At 42.3% G+C, this 19,613-nt stretch overlaps 1 protein-coding gene across 3 annotated transcripts in view; it reads right to left on the reverse strand.

The window, feature by feature from the left end:
• Positions 1–19,613, reverse strand: part of CCDC57 (coiled-coil domain containing 57) — a 101,533-nt gene that overhangs the window by 75,703 nt on the left and 6,217 nt on the right. For all 3 annotated transcript variants that reach the window (XM_075904235.1, XM_075904234.1, XM_075904236.1), the window contains exons 2-4: positions 14,001–14,409; positions 5,653–5,761; positions 1,676–1,777 (exon numbers count right to left, since the gene is read on the reverse strand). In XM_075904235.1, the coding sequence (XP_075760350.1) occupies positions 1,676–1,777; positions 5,653–5,761; positions 14,001–14,401 (612 nt within the window). In that variant the 5' untranslated portion in view covers positions 14,402–14,409. The remainder of the gene's footprint in view (positions 1–1,675; positions 1,778–5,652; positions 5,762–14,000; positions 14,410–19,613) is intronic.

Consider the following 19,613-nt stretch of genomic DNA (forward strand, 5'->3'; position numbering starts at 1 on the left):
CTCACCAAAGGCTCTTGTGTAAATTCCATAGCCATGGGATAAGAGGGAAGGTCCTTTCTTGGATTGAGAACTGGTTAAAAGACAGGAAACAAAGGGTAGGAATAAATGGTAAATTTTCAGATTGGAGAGGGGTAACTAGTAGTGTACCCCAAGGGTCAGTCCTGGGACCAATCCTTTTCAACTTATTCATAAATGATCTGGAGAAAGGGGTAAGCAGTGAGGTAGTAAAGTTTGCAGATGATACAAAACTGTTTAGGATAGTCAAGACAGAAGCAGACTGTGAGGGACTCCAAGAAGATCTCACCAAACTGAGTGATTGGGCAACAAAATGGCAAATGAAATTTAAGGTGGATAAGTGTAAAGTAATGCACATCGGGAAAAATAACCCCAACTATACGTAAAGTATGATGGGGCAAATTGGCTATGACAAATCAGAAATGAGATCTTGGCGTTATCGTGGACAGTTCTCTGAAAACTTCCACACAGTGTGCAGCGGCGGTCAAAAAGGCAAATAGGATGCTAGGAACTATTAGGAAAGGGATAGAAAATAAGACCCAGAATATCTTACTGCCCCTGTATAAAACTATGGTACGCCCACATTTTGAATACTGTGTACAGATGTGGTCTCCTCACCTCAAAAAAGATATTTTGGCCTTGGAAAGGGTTCAGAAAAGGGCAACTAAAATGATTAGGGGTTTGGAACGGGTCCCATATGAGGAGAGGTTAAAGCGATTGGGACTTTTCAGTTTAGAAAAGAGGAGACTGAGGGGGGATATGATAGAGGTATATAAAATCATGAGTGGTGTAGAGAGGGCCGATAAAGAAAAGTTATTTATTAGTTCCCTAAATAGAAGAACTAGAGGATACCAAATGAAATTAATGAGTAGCAGGTGTAAAACTAATAAAAGAAAGTTCTTCACACAGCGTGTAGTCAACCTGTGGAACGCCTTGCCAGAGGAGGCTGTGAAGGCTAGGACTATAAAAGAGTTTAAAGAGAAGCTAGATAATTTCATGGAGGTTAGGTCCATAAAAGGCTATTAGCCAGGGGATAAAATGGTGTCCTTGGCCTCTGTCTGTCAGAGGCTGGAGAGGGATGGCAGGAGACAAATTGCTTGATCATTGTCTTCGGTCCACCCTCTCTGGGGCACCTGGTGCTGGCCACTGTCGGTAGACAGGATACTGGGCTAGATGGACCTTTGGTCTGACCCAGTACGGCCGTTCTTATGTTATGGTTTTATGCTGCAATTAATTTTAAGTGGCACCAACCCCATAAGTGCTTTAACAAATTAGAACACACTGAAATAATTGGACATCAGTAATAAAATGGGTAAACTCAAGAGTTGTGGAATTCATCCTTCTATACAGAGTCTCTGTATTTCTCCCCTAATAGTCAACATCAAACCCTCGAGGATCAGACTGGAGACTTTCTGGAGACTGACGAGTAAAATCTGTCAGCAGTGTGCAGGAAGATTCTGTTAATCATAAAGGAATTAAGAGACAACCCTTAAGTATCTCCACTTTCTACTATCTTGGAAACAGCTCACTTAGTCAGGGGTGAAGGAAGGAAGAGTGTGAGCTATATATTTGTATCACAGAATATATCAAATTCAGGGTTATAGTAAAGTGTGTTTATTTTGTAGATAAAACAAAATAATAGTTTAAAGACAATAATTACCTTGAGTTCATGAGAAAGAACTAAATTACTCATTTCATCTGCCTGCTGTCGAAATGCATGGTCTCTCTTTTTAATTTCTGCATCAAATTCCACCAACAGCTCCTGTAATGTATTGCAGGGAATGGATTAATAGTCCCATAAAAAGTCATATACTGAACATTTCCCATTATTGCCACTACTAACGCAATTCCACTGATGGGAACAACAATGGGAATCCTCATATAGACCATATATCAGTTACCACTGTGTCCTGACCACTGTGTTATCTAGATTTGTTCAGAGAAGAGTTAGACAACATACTGGCTAAAATATTATGTCCTGCATGCAGTAATTTTCTCACCATTGCTTGCACCAGTGGAGCTATGCCAATGCAACAACAATAATAGGGATTTAAAAAAAATCAGTATAAACATAGCTCATGTGTTATCGAAAATGGCATCTTCCATATCATTAAAGTCAAAATGATCCACATTCGTAGAAAATATGAGATTGCCAAATGCATTTCTTTACTAAAAACTACTATTTATTTGAGAGAGTTTATCTGTCTGTCCATCTGTTCAAGAACTCCTCCTAAACGGTAAGTGCTAAGACCACTAAATTTGGTATACAGCTTCCTCTTATCAGAACAGAGCAAGGTCAGGGCTTGGTTGTGCCAAGAAAATGGGATGTGCCTGGAATGGGACTGCTTCTCAGAAAACCATATGAAAAAAAGACAGAATCAATAGCCAGGTAAATCTTCTAGTGTACATATATTAAAGTCATATTCCTTTATAATAAATATTTATCCAACTATGCAACCTATAACTTTTGATACAGAAATGTGAGTTTTACTTTAAAACTTACTTGAACAGTGAAATAAGCTATATTCCCATATGGAACTAAGAATGTGCTGCTTCTACTGGTACTATTACGGGCTTTCCTTCTAGAAAGATGAATTATCAAACAACAAGCAACAACCTCAAACTACCAATGACAATAAATGAAGCAGATTACAAAATGTGAAAACACAGAATAAATTATTTCAGCACAATTTTTGGTCATATTGTATATTAAGGTCCAATTATAAGTAGTTTACAAAGGGATAATGAATTTTTAAAATGTTAATTGTTATGAATAGTGTGTTATAGGTGGTTATAACCATATCAAGAGAGGAGAGCTATAGATGGGTCAAACACAATCTACTGACCTGTTGGACTCCATAATAATCTATAACAATTGGTTAAAATTCATGTTTATCACTTATGAATATTTTATAAATGCAACTTGACAGTAAAGCATGATGACTTTTTCTATTCTTGCATAAATTAGATATTATTTAGTTACTTGAACCATGAACACTACCAGAAAAAAAAATCTAAATCTTCGTAAAGTTTGGCACAAATACAACTGGAGCTATTAAAAGACTTGAAGTGATGAGACAAATCAATTATTTTACTTTAAAAATAAAAGAACAGGGAGTCCTGGGGCACCATAAAGACTAACACATGTATTATGCCATTAGCTTTCGTGGGCTGCAGCTCACTTCATCAGGTGCATGAAGGGGAAGCTTCAGTTTGGCAGGAGTGTATGCAATGATGGGAGTGTAACATCAGTGCTAATGAGGCTAATTCACTTAGGATGAATGTGGTCCACTTCCAACAGTTGATAAGATGAGAAAGCCCAAAGAGGGGAATTAATTTTTGTATTCAGACCCATTCTGATGGTGTCAAGTTTGAATATGAATTCCAGCTCAGCAATTTCATGCCCCAGAGTTTTTTTGCTCAACTATGGCAATTTTCAAGTCTTTTACTGTGTGTCCAGGGAGAATAGAGTCTCTGATTGAATTAGCCTCATTAGCACTGATATAACAACACTCCCATCCCTATATACACCCTTGCTAAACTGAAGCTTTCATTTTATGCACCTGATGAAGTGAGCTGCAGGCCACCAAAGCTTATACTGTGATAAAGGTGTTAGTCTTTAAGGTGCCACTGAATTCCTAGTCTGTTTCATCAAAAACAACCAACATGGCTACCTCCCTGAAAGTTTTACTGATGTTAATAAAATTACTCAAAACATCATGACCTGGATGTTATAAAGAGAATCACTATAATATCATAACATCACAGAACAATAGGGATGGAAGCATACGCATGGGAACTAGCTGTGCGGGGGGGGGGGGGGGCAGGGGGGATGACTTTAGAACCACCGGGTATTGCACAGGGTCCCAGCTGCCAGCTCTGTGCTCAGGGTCCCAGCACTGCCAGCTTTGTGTCTGGGTCTCTGATCCTGGTCCCGTATAGGGGGTCCTAGCTACAGGCCCTGTGCTTGGGGCTCTGCTCCTGCCTCCCAACTGTGGTCTCAGCCCCCTTATTCTTATCAATGTCTCCCTCTACCAGCTCTGGGGAAAGGAAGCACAAACAGGGGTAAAGGGGAATGTGAAGTAAAAATGTTAGAAGCATTCACTCCACACCATTATCCAAGTACATAATGAAAGTATCGAATTGTACCAGACCCAGGACTGAGACCCTCACAAAATACTCCATCCCCATTTAAGATCAAACCATTAATAACTACTTTTTGAGCATAGTCTTCCAGACAGCTATCCATACACCCTATAGTAACTGAATCTAGACACATTTCCCTAGTTTGCTTATGAGACCATCGTATGGAATTGAGTCTAAACAATACATGTACAGGCAGTCCCCAGGTTACATAGATCCGACTTACATTGGATCCCTACTTACAAACGGGGTGAGGCAACCCCGCACTAGCTGCTTCCCCCCAGCAGACCAGGGAGACGCGAAGCTAGCGCCTCCCCCCCAGCAGACCAGGGAGATACGGAGCGGCTTTTCTCAGCAGACACCTCAGCTTGAGAATAAAGGACTGAGGCAAGTGAGGTGTGGGAGAATAAAACTGAGCTCTGGAGAAATGTTTGGCTAGAGTTTCCCCTACAGTATGTACCAGTTCCGACTTACATACAAATTCAACTTAAGAACAAACCTACAGTCCCTATCTTGTACGTAACCCAGGGACTGCCTGTAATATATTTTAATTTTTGCGAGACTTGTGTCAAAAGCCATATGAAAACCACAATATATCATTTCTACTGCCTCCCTCCATCCAGTAGCCAAAAGCCCTGTCAGGGTAGACACCTGTTAAATAGATGGATTTGATGATTATATTACTGCATATTTTGCTAAACAAAAACATAAAGCTCACCACTGTAATGACTGTCACTTTGTTTCTGATATTTACATTTGTAAGCTTGAAATTTCCTAAATACAATTTTTTAAAAAGCGGAAGTGAGTATAAATTATCCTACAAAATATTGTTTTTGCAGTATGTAGGGAGTAAGATACCTTTAATCAGGTTACACAATTAGAGCTCAAACAAACTCCATGGCTAAGCATTCTCACATTATGATATGATTGAGTATTAATAGCAGCAAATGACTGAGTGTTAACAATGGCATAAAAAGCGGGAGGAGAGAGTCTTGAAATCAGAGAAGTTCAGCATGCTGGCACATGTTAATCTGTGTCTTTAACCCATATGCCAAGCCTAAAACTGCTTCTGATTTACAGAAGCTGACCTTTCCTGGAATTTGAAGGCTAGCCAATTTAGCACAGTGTGCTGGCTGTATCACCATATATAAGAATCTTACTCCATCCATCTCAGTTTACTAAACGTATCTTACCAATTCTTCCCAAAGGGAGGCTGCCAGACTAGTAAGTAAACCAACTGCCAGTATGCAAATACCACATGACACCTATTACTGTAAAGTAACATGCAATACTACCAATTGGACATCTTACATTAATGGGTAGTTAACATTAGAGCTAAAAAGGACTGCCTGAATAGCTATTTGATAAATACACCTACCCAGAGCATTCACCTATAATTCATAATTCTCACATGAGAACGGATGGACTGTAAAGTAGAAATTCCATCTACTGTGAGTCATTTAACACAACATTGTTTTTTACAGACTCCAATACCTGTTTTTGCAAAGCAAGCTCTCCTTCCACTTCTTGGAGTTTTTGCTCCAACTGCTGTTTTAGCTTCTTATACTCTTCACATGGATGATCAATGTCTGAAATCTTAGCACTATAACAACACAAAACCAATTTATATGAAATGTGGCCAATTATGAACTATTGATATGACCTTCTGAAAAGTTCTCCGAGCAACAATACATTCATACAAATATAACTTGCTAAAATGGAATTTCTTAAACAAAAATGCATCTTAACTTTCATTCACAACAAAGTATTGCAAAATAATTATTTTAATTCTTTTACAAACAAGAAAATATTTAACAATTTAAATAGATTTTTCAGATCAGAAGAGACCCTTATAATGATTTTTACAAACTCCTGCATAGGTTATACAGCCAGTCCCCGACTTAAAAAAAAAGTTACAGACCAAACACTTGGTCGTAGTATTTATGACCGCTTAATAGGAAGTTTGATTGTAAGTACAAACGGTTGTAAATCGACCGTTCATAACTCGAGGACCGGCTGTACGTTCTGGTTGAGCTTCAGTGTATCTTTTAGTCTACATTACAAAGACAGTATAGTTATATTAGCAAAGCCTCCTAGTAGAGATGCAGACTTACCATCAAAAAGAACTTTGTATACTTAAGCCACCTCTCCAAATGACAAACTATTCCATCAAAAAAATACCCTACATGAGGGTATTTACCAGCATAACTATGTCAGGGATGATTTTCCACACTTTCTAAAAGATGAAGCTAGGCTGTCAATTCTGTAGTGTAGACCTGGACTAATGAATGAAAGACTTCAAAGGATGGAGAGTACACCTCATCTCTTTTAAGTTGTCAAGTGGGTATTACCCTAATTGTTAAAAATTTGTGACTCATTTCAAGTTTGAATTTCGCTAGCTTGAATTGCCAGATATTGGATCTCATTATGCCTTTGTCTGATATGTTAAAGAGCCCTCTTGCAACAGATATCTTCTTTCTGTGTAGTTACTTATAGACTTGAGCATGATCAAACCATCTCTTAACTTTCTCTTCGATAAATGAGCTGGTGCACGCTTGCCCTGCACTGGTTCAGCAAACGTTAACCTCATGCCAAAGAGGCCACACCTCCTCTGCACTGCTGGGCATAAAAGCACAGGGATGACATGCATTCCAGCCGCCAATCTGCTGAAGCCTGTGACTAGGATTGCCAGATAATCACAAAAAATACGGAACATGCTTAAGAAAAAATTGGTTGATCAAAAAAAAAAAAAAAAAAAAAAAAAAAAAAGTTGTTGTGCAAACAAAAAAAAAAATGCACATACACAAAAGAGTCCTGCACCTTTAAACCCCCTCCCCCCCCCCCCCCACCCCCGGCTCCCCATGCCAGACACAACACACACCAGGAGAGGAATGTTTTCCGTCCAAGAAAAAAAGAAAATACCGTTTCTTTTTAAACCAGACAGAAGCCGCAAATATCGGACACCTGGCAACCCTACCTGTGACCATGGGAGTCAAGACTCTAGGATGCACCACTCCAAAGCTAAGGGTGGTTGGGTAGACTCAGCCCCGGGGTGATAAGTGATCCCAACCTAGAAGTGATCCCAACCTCAACACAAGAGGGGACATGTTTGTCTTGCAACAATAAACTAAATAGATCAAGCGGCGAGGAGTCCTGTGGCACCTTCTAGACTAACCAAAGTGTTGGAGCATAAGCTTTCGTGGGCAAAGACCCACTTCGTCAGATGCATGTAGTGGAAATTTCCAGAGGCAGGTATAAATATGCAGGCCAGAATCAGGCTAGAGATGACGAGGTGGATCCAGTCAGGGAGGATGAAGCCCAATACTTCCAACACAACACTGAACAGTGCAGTGACACACAGATACCTTCCCACCAACAGCACAAGAAGAACTCCACATGGACTCCTCCTGAGGGTCGAAATGACAGTCTGGACCTCTACATAGAATGCTTCAGCTGACGTTCACAGGCAGAAATAGTGGAAAAACAGCATCACTTGCCTTGTAACCTCAGTCGTGCAGAATGCAGTGCCATCCACAGCCTCTGGAACAACTCTGACATTATAATCAAAGAGGTGGATGAGGCTTTTTTTTAAACAACTAACAAAATCATCCAAAGCCCAAGATTTGGTGGTGATGGGGGACTTCAACTATCCAGATATATGTTGGGAAAATAACACAGCGAGGCACAGACTATCCAATAAGTTCTTAGACTGCATTGGTGACAACTTTTTATTTCAGAAGGTTGAAAAAGCTAACGAGGGAGGGGAGGGGAAGCTGTTCTAGATTTGATTTTAACAAATAGGGAAGAACTGGTTGAGAATTTGAAAGTGGAAGGCAGCTTGGGTGAAAGTGATCATGAAATAATAGAGTTCACAATTCTAAGGAAGGGTAGAAGGGAGAACAGCAAAATAGAGACAATGGATTTCAGGAAGGCGGATTTTGGTTAGCTCAGAGAGCTGATAGGTAAGGTCCCATGGGAATCAAGACTGAGGGGAAAAACAACTGAGGAGAGTGGGCAGTTTTTCAAAGGGACATTATTAAGGGCCCAAAAGCAAGCTATTCCGCTGCATTGGAAAGACAGAAAATATGGCAAAAGACCGCCTTGGCTTAACCACGAGATCTTGCATGATCTAAAAATAAAAAAGGAGTCATATAAAAAATGGAAAGTAGGACAAATTACAAAGGATGAATATAGGCAAACAACGCAGGAATGCAGGGGCAAGATTAGAAAGGCAAAGGCACAAAATGAGCTCAAACTAGCAACAGGAATAAAGGGAAACAAGATGACTTTTTATAAATACATTAGAAGCAAGTGGAAGACCAAGGACAGGGTAGGCCCACTGGTCAGTGAGGAGAGAGAAACGGTCACAGGAAACTTAGAAATGGCAGAGATGCTTAATGACTTCTTTGTTTCGGTCTTCACCGAGAAGTCTGATGAAGGAATGCCTAACATAGTGAATGCTAGTGGGAAGAGAGTAGGTTTAGAAGATAAAATAAAAAAAGAACAAGTTAAAAATCACTTAGAAAAGTTAGATACCTACAAGTCACCAGGGCCTGATGAAATGCATCCCAGAATACTCAAGGAGCTGATAAGAGGAGGTTTCTGAGCCTCTAGCTGTCAACTTTCGAAAATCATGAGAGACACGAGAGATTCCAGAAGACTGGAAAAGGGCAAATATAGTGCCCATCTATAAAAAGGAAAATAAAAACAACCCAGGAAACTACAGACCTGTTAGTTTAACTTCTGTGCCAGGGAAGATAATGGAGCAAGTAATTAAGGAAATCATCTACAAACACTTGGAAGGTGGTAAGGTGATATGGAACAGCCAGCATGGATTTGTAAAGAACCAATCATGTCAAACAAATTTGTAAAGAAACAAATCATGTCAAACCAATCTGATAGCTTTCTTTGATAGCGTAACGAGTCTTGTGGATAAGGGAGAAGCGGTGGATGTGGTATACCTAGATTTTAGTAAGGCATTTGATACGGTCTCGCATTATATTCTTATCAATAAAGTAGGCAAATACAACTTAGATGGGGCTACTATAAGGTGGGTACATAACTCACTGGATAACCATACTCAGAGAGTAGTTATTAATGGGTCTCAATCCTGCTGGAAAGGTATAACAAATGGGCTTACTCAGGGGTCTGTTTTGGGACTGGCTCTATTCAATATCTTCATCAACGATTTAGATATTGGCATAGAAAGTACGCTTATTAAGTTTGCAGATGATACCAAGCTGGGAGGGGTTGCAACTGCTCTGGAGGATAGGGTCATAATTCAAAATGATCTGGACAAATTGGAGAAATGGTCTGAGGTAAACAGGATGAAGTTTAATAAAGACAAATGCAAAGTGCTCCACTTAGGAAGGAACAATCAGTTTCACACATACAGAATGGGAAGCGACTGTCTAGGAAGGAGTACGGCAGAAAGAGATCTAGAGGTTATAGTGGACCACAAGCTAAATATGAGTCAACAGTGTAAGGCTGTTGCAAAAAAAGCAAACATGATTCTGGGATGCATTAACAGGTGTGTTGTGAGCAAGACACAAGAAGTCATTCTTTCGCTCTACTCTGCGCTGGTTAGGCCTCAGTTGGAGTACTGCGTCCAGTTCTCGGCACCGCATTTCAAGAAAGATGTGGAGACACTGGAGAGGGTACAGAGAAGAGCAACAAGAATGATTCAAGGTCTAGAGAACATGACCTGTGAGGGAAGGCTGAAAAAATTAGGTTTGTTTAATGTAGGAAAGAGAAGATTGAGGGGGGACATGATAGCAGTTTTCAAGTATCTAAAAGGGTGTCATAAGGAGGAGGGAGAAAAATTGTTCATCTTGGCCTCTGAGGATAGAACGAGAAGCAATGGGCTTAAATTGCAGCAAGGAAGGTTTAGATTGGACGTTAGGAAAAAGTTCCTAACTTTCAGGGTGGTTAAACACTGGAATAAATTGCCCAGGGAGGTTGTGGAATCTCCATCTGTGGAGACATTTAAAAGTAGGTTAGATAAATGTCTATCAGAGATGGTCTAGACAGTACTTGGTCCTGCCATGAGGGAAGGGGACTGGACTCGATGACTTCTCGAGGTCCCTTCCAGTCTTAGTATTCTATGATTCTATGAGTGCCAGTGGGGTGCATGCCCTGGACATGCGGTCTACATCCAGATACCAGCGAGCTACACTTCAAGTCACCAAGCCCCAGCACACCACCTTTGGACTATGCAGGTCTGTGGGCCACCTGTCTGTTGGTACAGAGGGGTGAACTCTGGCATGATGCCCCTTGAGAGGGGGAATGCTATGCCCAAGAGATCCTGCTATGCCTTAAACCTTTCTGCAGAGCCTCCTCTCTACAGTTGAGCAAGGTAATGAGAAGCAGATGCAAGCAGTACATAGTATTGTTAATTCCTAGCCCTTCTCCCACTTGCATCATGTAACTAATTAAAGGACACCTCTACCTCATGTCACCTTGCAGTATCAAAGCAAAATGAGTACTTACTAGAACTCCCCACTCTTGCTTCAGGAGTGTCAAAGCCAGAGTGCTGAGACTGGCTAGACCCCTCTGGAGACTTTGAGAGGTCCTGGCTCACCGCACCACCAAATAATCATGTCACCTGACCCACATTCTCCAACTCAATCTTCTCATCCACCACTTCATCCTTGGAGTTGACTCCACTGGCCACTGCCTCCAGTTCTCCTGAAGTATCCACAAGACTCCTGCCATCTCCAAGGATGGTGTACAGCTTCTTGCAGAAGCAGTAGGTCTTTGATACTGCAGCAGAGCGACAGCTGGGCTTCCTTGCCTTCTGGTGCACCTGCTTCATGTCCCTGATCTTAGCGCGGCACTACTACAGGCTTTTTTCATGGCCCTTTTTAATGCCACAAACAATATGCTCAGCGGTATCAAAGTTTGTATGGCTGGATCAGAGCTGTGACTGCACTGCCTCTTCTCCCCAAAAACCTAACAACGTTGGCGTACTCCAAATGGGAATGTATGTGTCAGCTTGGAAGATGCTATGTGAACTCTCCATGCTGAACAAACAGAAAGCATAATTTCAAAAATTCCCAAGGCTTTAATGAGGGAGGGGTGCATGCCTATTTACTTGACTCTAGAGCAGGGGTCTCCAAACTACGGCCCGGGGGCCGGATACGGCCCGCGAGGCCCTCTCATCCGGCCCGTGGAGACCTTTTTGGATTCAAAGGCAGAAGAAGTGAGATTGTTTCAAAACCCATTTGAAGCAGATGTGGCCAGTTGCCCAGATGAACTGCAGCTGGAAGTCATTGAGTTGCAAGCAAATGACCTCCTTAGGGACAAGTTCAAAATAGGACTGGTGGGTTTTTACCAGTTTTTGCCCAAGGAAGACTTTCCTAATGTCAAAACTTTTGCATCAAGGTACCTTTCAATCTTTGGAACAACATACCTGTGTGAACAAACATTTTCAAGAATGAAATACGTGAAGAACAATTTGAGAACAAACTTGTCCGATGATAATCTCAGGTCACTGTTGATGTTAGGGACAACAAATCTAAAGCCAGAAATGTCTGCTATTTTGGCATCCAGGAAACAATTTCACCATTCACACTAATACAGGTGTTCATGTGTAGTGTATGAATGTGTTATTAAATAATAACTGAATAAAATAATATTAAATAAATAATTAAAAACAACATCCATGTTTTGATTGTTTTTTATTTGGACCTCAAGTGTGTAGTCGGCCCCCGAACTGCTGTTTGATAGTTAATGCGGCCCTCGGGCTGAAAAGTATGGAGACCCCTGCTCTAGAGCAAAGGAGTTGAAACTGCTGACTAGAGCAGTCATGATGGGCATTGCAGGACACTTCCTGGAGAGTACTTAGGCCAGCAAAAGTAAGCACAGTGTCTACAATAACATTGCATTGCTCCAACTTCTTTGCAAAAAGCTCAAATACCTCTCATTGTGGTGGTTTTATTATGCTGCCACAGCAAGAGAGTTAAATTGGTGGAAAGAGTATTGCAGAGTGTGTCTCTCCACTGTTTTGTCAACAAAAACTGACTTTTGTCCACACAACTGTGTAACTTAGGGCATGTCTAAACTACATCCCTCTTTTGAAAGAGGTATGTAAAGTAGGCAGATCGAAAGTGCAAATGAAGCAGGGATTTAAATATCCTGTGCTTCATTTGCATAACTGCGTCACAGTATTCTTTTGAAAAAGGGTATTTTGAAAGTGAAACTGCCATCTAGTACAGGATCTTTCAAAAAAGGGTTTTTTTTCTGAAAGAACCGCGTCTAGATGGCGGTTTCACTTTCGAAATACCCTTTTTCAAAAGAATACTGTGATGCAATTATGCAAATGAAGCACGGGATATTTAAATCCCCACTTCATTTGCACTTTCGATCTGCCTAATTTACATCCCTCTTTCAAAAGATGGATGTAGTTTAGACATAGCCATAGACAAGGCCTCAGAGAAACAAGGTGGGGGAGGTAATATCTTTTATTGGACCAAATTCTGTTGGTGAGAGACACAAACTTTCAAGCTTACTTAGAGCTCTTCTTCAGGTCTGGGAAACCTACTCAGAGTGTCACAACTAAATACAAAGTGAAAGAGGCTGTTTAGCGTAACTAGTTACCATTTATTTCCTGGGACTATTCCCGGGACTATTCACAGTAAAGTGTTCCATTAACATTCCTCCATTCATGGGAGGAAAGGCAGCTGGTGGGAAGGGGTTGTTAGTAGATTATAGATTGTTGTAATAAACTGTAAATCCATAGTTTTTAGTGTCTAGCAAAGTTATGAATCTAAACTCTCAGGTTTGTCATTTGAAAGCATTGTGCAAGGTTCCTTAGCACCTGAGTCTGTATCTGACCTATCAGTCCTTGATTGCTAAATTGGCTATGCTAACCCTTTCTACGGCCCTGTTCCTATAACTGTATCTGCATTGGGAACTTCCAGGGACCACGTGGATCCTGCTGAATACAATGGTACAGTACAGAGCTCTTGGGAGTTACTTCAACAATGAAAGATTCAAGCCAAGATGTGACTTGCTGTGGGGCCGACAGCCTCACTGGGCCCCTAGTCCTCGCAGGATAGGGCCTCAGGCAGAAGGGGTGGGACAGAGAGGGGTGCACCTCCTCTTGGCAGCCCTCAGTGCTGCTTGGAGCACACACTGCTCCAGCAGCAATTTAAAGGGCCAGGGGCTCCAACCACCACTACTGCTGCTGTAGTAGCAGCGGTGGTAGCAGCAGCTCCTGGCCCTTTTGTATTGCTGGGTTCCAGGGCAGTTGTCCCCTTTACTGCTCCTCTCTCCTGCATCTCCGGTTGACAGGCCTGATGACTTGTAAACTGATGGAATCCCTTTTAACCCTTGACACACTGTAGACAAATATACCCGTCCTCTGTAAATTATAGTAAGATATACACACTTACCTACACTTCCTAACTGATCTCACAGACCACAAATGTCTCAATCCCCACATGACCACAGGAAAAGCTTCTCCTCTATCAACACTGAGATCCATCCATTTCTTTGCCAGCCTCTCCCCTGCCCCCATCTCACAGCTTTTGTCTCAGAGATTCAGTGCACCATTTGAGAGCAATTCTCTAACTTAATGCCAGAGGTTTGGAAGTCCTCCACTAGAAAGGGAATATCAATGCTGTAAAGATGGCTTAAGCTACCTTTGCACACCCTAACTCTGTTCTTGTGCAAAGGACAGCTCAGCCACAATGGAGTTTTTAATCTGCATGTCAGATTTGTATATATTTTCTTTTTTAATGTGTTAAAGAAAATCCTGCTTTATCAGACACACAGACAATCACTGGGAGACTATATGTCTACTTTTCCAAGATAGTAGATTTTTCTTTATACTCTCTTACCTGTGCAGGCGCTCCAGCTCTAACTGATGTTCTTTAAGTTTTTGTTGATATTTGTACTGCTGATCCTTTTGTTTCTGGGTTTCCTTGACAAGCATTTGTTGCAGTTTATCTAGCTGTATCCTAAGATCGCTAACTTCTACCTGTTTAGCATTTTCAGCCATTTTCAACTGAGTAAACATGGCATCGTAGCGCTCCAGCTCTCTGTCTCTCTCTTCGAGAACTCTCAGATTATAAGTGAAATCTTCTTTTAACCTGTTGAATTTTGTATGCATTTCCTGGAGCTGCTTTCTGGTATCCTGCAATGTTGTTTTCTGAAAAGTGAGTTGACGAGCCTGGAGCTCTTTCCATTCTTGTTCTTTCCTCACAAGAAGTTCATTCAGTTCTTTCTCCATTTGTAACATTATTAAACCTACAATAGAAAAAAATTATTGATTGGAGTCTGAAAAGTGAAAATGTCTCCTCTCCAACCATTCACTTCTCCAAACTCCATTTATTGTGCTTCATAATTAGCTAAATGTCTTATAAATTCAAAAGGAACTTTAACTTTTTGGTCATGGCTAAGAGCAGGAATTTACTTATCTTACATACTTATATGACCCCAATATCACAATATCTGACAGCCTCACAATCTTTTAAATGTAAATATCCTCATAACACCTCAATGAGATGGATAAGTACTATTATCCCTAGGAAACAGATGGAAAACTGAGTCAGAGGAAACTGAGACTTGCCCAATGACACACAATGGAAGTCTGTAGTGATGCAGGACATTTAACTGAAGAGTTCTTAATGAAAGAACAGCACTCAAACAAGGGAAGTGAATGGGTAGCTGGATAACCAGGAGCAGCCTGTCAACTTTTCAGAGCAGTAGCTTCCTCCACAAGCACAGATAAAATTTTCATAATTTTGTATTATTAACACATATCTAAGAAATTGACTGGGAGTTGAAAAAGCAGGAAAAAATTCGTATTTCTGTTTCAGTCTATGAATCAAAATGACAGTGGGAGTAGGGATGTTAAAATTTCAATTAGCTTCAGTGGAGTAGCCGAGTTAGTCCTTAACACGAAAAACTTAAAAAAACAACAAATAGTCTTTAAAGCGCTACCAGACTTGTGAGATTCTGTAGCCTGAACTGTGCAGGGGGTCAGACTAGATGATCATAATGGTCCCTTCTGACCTTAAGGTCTATGAGTCTATGAGACTAACAAAACATGTAGATGGTATTAGGAGCTTTCATGGGCACAAAAAAAAGCTCATGATACAATCTATATGTTTTGTTAGTCTTTAAAGTGCTACCAGAGTACTTGTTGTTTTCAGTATTTTTTTGTTTAGTTAAAAAAAAAAAAAAAAAGGTGCCAGTACTCCAGGGCAAAAGTTGTTGAGCTCTGACTGGAGGTGCCGGTACTGCGTATCAAGCAATACCATCACAAAAAAAGCACTGGTTGTTTTTTAAATTCCAATTAATCAGCTAATCGAGTAGTTGATGGAATTCCCATCAACTACTCGATAAGGGAGGTGCTTGCTATCCCACAACTCTTGTATATTTCAAAGGGAGAGACCCAGTGGAAACCCATGCCAGCAGGGACCAAAGTAGTCCTCTGTTTCTCTTCCTTTGAAATGTACAAGTGCAGCAATCGAACTGGAGCAAGCAGGACCGTTTCCCACTGCCCTCTGCCTCCCCTGCCTCCCCACAGAGACGGTGCTGGGGGGTGCTTTTAAGCCGGATTTGTGATTCCCCCTCGCCCCCCGCTACCTCTCTCTGATAGAGGTAGCAAGGGGGAGGGGGAAAGCAACTACCTGATAACCATTTGCTTATCGGGTACTCAACTAGTCACTAAGTGGGAGTGGGGAAGATGAGAGCTAGTTGTAAACGTTTTAAGGACACCGTACATTTAGTTTTCGGAGAATTAATTTTTTCAAGTTTTACAAACTCTAAAAAGAGTTGAAGGACAGCTGTCACCTGGCAACTCAGGAGACTGCTGAAACTGCAAATGTGAAACATTTCTGTAACATTTAGTTTAATAAAATAAAAGTGCTATTGTCTTTGATTTAGTTCTTATCATCCCTAATGTACTGCTGCTGTACCTGCAGCTTGACATAGGTAACGACTATTAGGCACTATTTCCTAAATTAATAAAAATCAAGTTACCTAAAATATTTACACAAAGTATATTCTCCTAGACATTGAAAAATGCTATGCTGAGTTGTAAATTAGCACGTTTTAGTGATCAGATTTGCACCCTTTTTAAAGAAATATGTGAAGTATCAGGGGAAACTTTATATAATCCAATTATTTTAATCACCTTGATTTAAATCACTCTGCATTGCAAATAATTACAATAATTTAAATTATTTTTTAATCTACTGCTCAAGATGTGCACAAGCCTAAATTGAATAATCATGTAAACTTGTTATAATCCTTGTCCTTTATTGATCCTCTTCCTTCTATTTGTTAGGCTCATTATTTATGTCAATAGTGATAGAAATGTAGCCGTGTTAGTCAGGTGTAGCTGAAACAAAATACAGGACTATGTAGCACTTTAAAGACTAACAAGATGGTTTATTAGATGATGAGCTTTCATGGGCCAGACCCACTTCCTCAGATCAAATAGTGGAAGAAAATTGTCACAACCATATATACCAAAGGATGCAATTAAAAAACAGTTCTAATAACCATCTTGTTAGTCTTTAAAGTGCTACATAGTCCTGTATTTATGTCATATCTAGCATATTACAAATTCATCTGGTCAATCAGTTAACTGCTTCAACCTTAGGTTTAAACCAGGGCTGAGCAAAATACGGTCTCGGGGCTGGATCCAGCCCACCAAGCCATCATACCCAGCCTGTGGATGCAGCGGGGAGCCTCAGGCAGACTCCCCGCTTGCTCCACGCTGCGCCTATTCTGCTCAGAAAAGTAGCTGCCACAGCTTTTTCTCTCTCTCAGCTGTGAGCCTGGGGGAACAGGGAGTGGTGCTCCATGCGCTGCTCTCGCCCTCAGCACAATCCCATTGGCTGATTTCTGGCTAATGGGAGCTGCCTGTTTGAAGAACAGGCAGCATGGGAAACACCACTCCCCCTTCCCTCAAGCTCTTATTCACCAATGCGCACGGCTCCTGCAGCCTGTGTGTGGGTGGGGCAAGCAGGTAGGCTGCCTGAGAACCCTGCTGTATTGCTTGTACAGGCAGTCCCCGGGTTACATACAAGATAGGGACTGTAGGTTTGTTCTTAAGTTGAATTTGTATGTAAGTCGGAACTGGTACATAATGTAGGGGAAACTCTCGCCAAACATTTTTTTTAGTTTTGGATAGCATAGGGAAAGGTTAACTCCCCTCTAATGTTTGTTTTGCTGTCTGTTCCCCTGTTCAGAAGATTTCACATCTATTTCTGTCCCTGTGACAAACTCAGGACTAAAGGAGTAACTCATCAAATACCAAACAGCTCTGCACCATGCTTTGAGCTAATAGCTTTATTTCCACACACCACCCAGGGTTCTAGGAGGAGGGTCCTTTTTTTAACACAATGAGGCCAGCACTTTGTTTGTTTTGGTGGAGTCTTTGTTTGCCCAGGGAGCCCAGCATGTATAGGGGGAGGAGGGGCGGAGAGGCTGCTTTTGTCTGCTGTTCCGCAGCCTGTTGCTCAGGGGAGGGGGCAGCCTGTTGCTGGCAGGGGGGGGAGGGGGGAGGCGTGCAGGATGCGAGGCCGCAGGGGGGGGGCAGCGGGCGTGGGGAGGCACTTTTCCTCTGCCCGGCAGCTCTGCGGGATCCCTGTCCCTGCGGCCAGCTGCTGCAGGCAGAGGCCAGTTGGAGCCGGCCGAAGAGAAGGAGGAGGTGGATTCTAGGACCCAGGTGAGCGAGCCCCGGGGACGCTGCTGCGCTCCGGGAGCCCGGCATGTATAGAGGGGAGGAGGGGCAGAGAGGCTGCTTTTGTCTGTTCGGCAGCCTGTTGCTTAGGGGAGGGGGCAGCCTGTTGCTGGCAGGGGGGTGGGGGGGGGCAGCGGGTGTGGGGAGGCACTTTTCCTCTGCCCAGCAGCTCTGCGGGACCCCAGTCGGAGCCGGCCCGAGGAGGAGGAGGATCCTAGGACCCAGGTGAGCGAGCCCCGGGAATGCTGCTGCGCATGTGCGGGAGTTGCCTCACCCCGTTAGTATCTAGGGATCCGACGTAAGTCGGATCCACGTAAGTCGGGGACTGCCTGTACTCTAAGTTTGTACTCCAGGATGGCCTGGAGTCACCCAAGCAAGTCTCCAGGCCAGAGCCTGCCTTTGGCACTGTGGCTCCTCCCTCCCCCCAACTCTCTGCCCCCCCCCCCATTCCTGCCTCCCTACTGCCCCATAAGCCAAACCCTCTGTCCCCCTCCTGAACCCATACGCCCTCCTAGATTCTGTACCCCAATTTCCTACCCAAGGTCACAACCCAAAACCCTGCACCCCAGTCCTCTGCCCCAGGCCACAACAACCTCCTGCCCTAGGTCACAAACCAAACCCCTGCATTCTAGTCCAGTGCCTCAGGTCACAACCACCTCCTTCATCCAAACTCCCTCCCAGACCCCACACCTCTTCCTGCATCCCAATCCCTTGCTCCAAGCTCCCTCCTGCACCCAACCTCCATGCCAAATGCTGCACCTCCTCCAAGCGAGGCCCTTGACCACTTTCCAAAATCTTAGAGTGGCCCCCCATAAAAAATTATTTCCCATCTCTGGATTAACCAATGAATCAGGATACCGCTCCCAACCCCTCTCCACATGGGACTGCTGCTGCCAGTTCCCCACGCAAGGGGGGAGCAGCATAAGGAGCCTGCAGCCCTGTGTATGGGGGGCCAGCTTCTGCTTCTGGACCCCCCACATGCAAGGCTCCTGGCTGTTGCTGCCAACCTCCCCACAGGGCTGAAGCAATCCTCCACTTGCGGCAGGGTATGGGCAAGGGACTACTCCCGAGTACTGGATAACTAGTACCCAGTAAGAATCACCTGGTAAGAAATAGTAAAAATAGATCATAGTCTCTGCTCAGCTGCTTTTCCTATATGGAGTCAGTACAGATACTCTCACATCACAATATTATTTGAATCAGTGAGTACAGATAATCCGGCCTGTATAAGCATGGGGATACAGAGAAAAATATATTAAATAAGCATGTCTTTCCCATGGTGACTCTTTAATCATCTTAAAATGCAAAACAGATTTTCAGATCAGCAAACCTGATAACATATCCATGCTCCAAAGAGATGTCACTGTTAAACATGATTTCTTTCCCCACAGAGGTTTAAAATTCAGTCTATGAGTGTCAAGATGGAAAACGATAAACAGCATAGTATCCTGAGGAAGTTTTGTCTTTCTTTGACAAATCATATAGTAACTATTGCTAAAGGAATCAATGGTCTGGATAGGTTTTCAAATTGTTGTCACTCATTTTGCCACTGTCATTACTGTGTCCACTAAGGAAAGCAAAATTAAATGGAATACTTTCTTCAACTTCTATTTGATGGTTGTATATATATGGAGATGGTATTCACGATACTATAATACAATCCCTCTTTTTACATAATAGGCAGAGATAAATATTTCCTACTAAAAGCAATATTACTTTGCATTTATAAGTACAACAAGCACAGAAGAAACAC

Source organism: Pelodiscus sinensis, chromosome 20, assembly GCF_049634645.1.
Source record: "Pelodiscus sinensis isolate JC-2024 chromosome 20, ASM4963464v1, whole genome shotgun sequence".
NCBI lineage: Eukaryota > Metazoa > Chordata > Testudines > Trionychidae > Pelodiscus > Pelodiscus sinensis.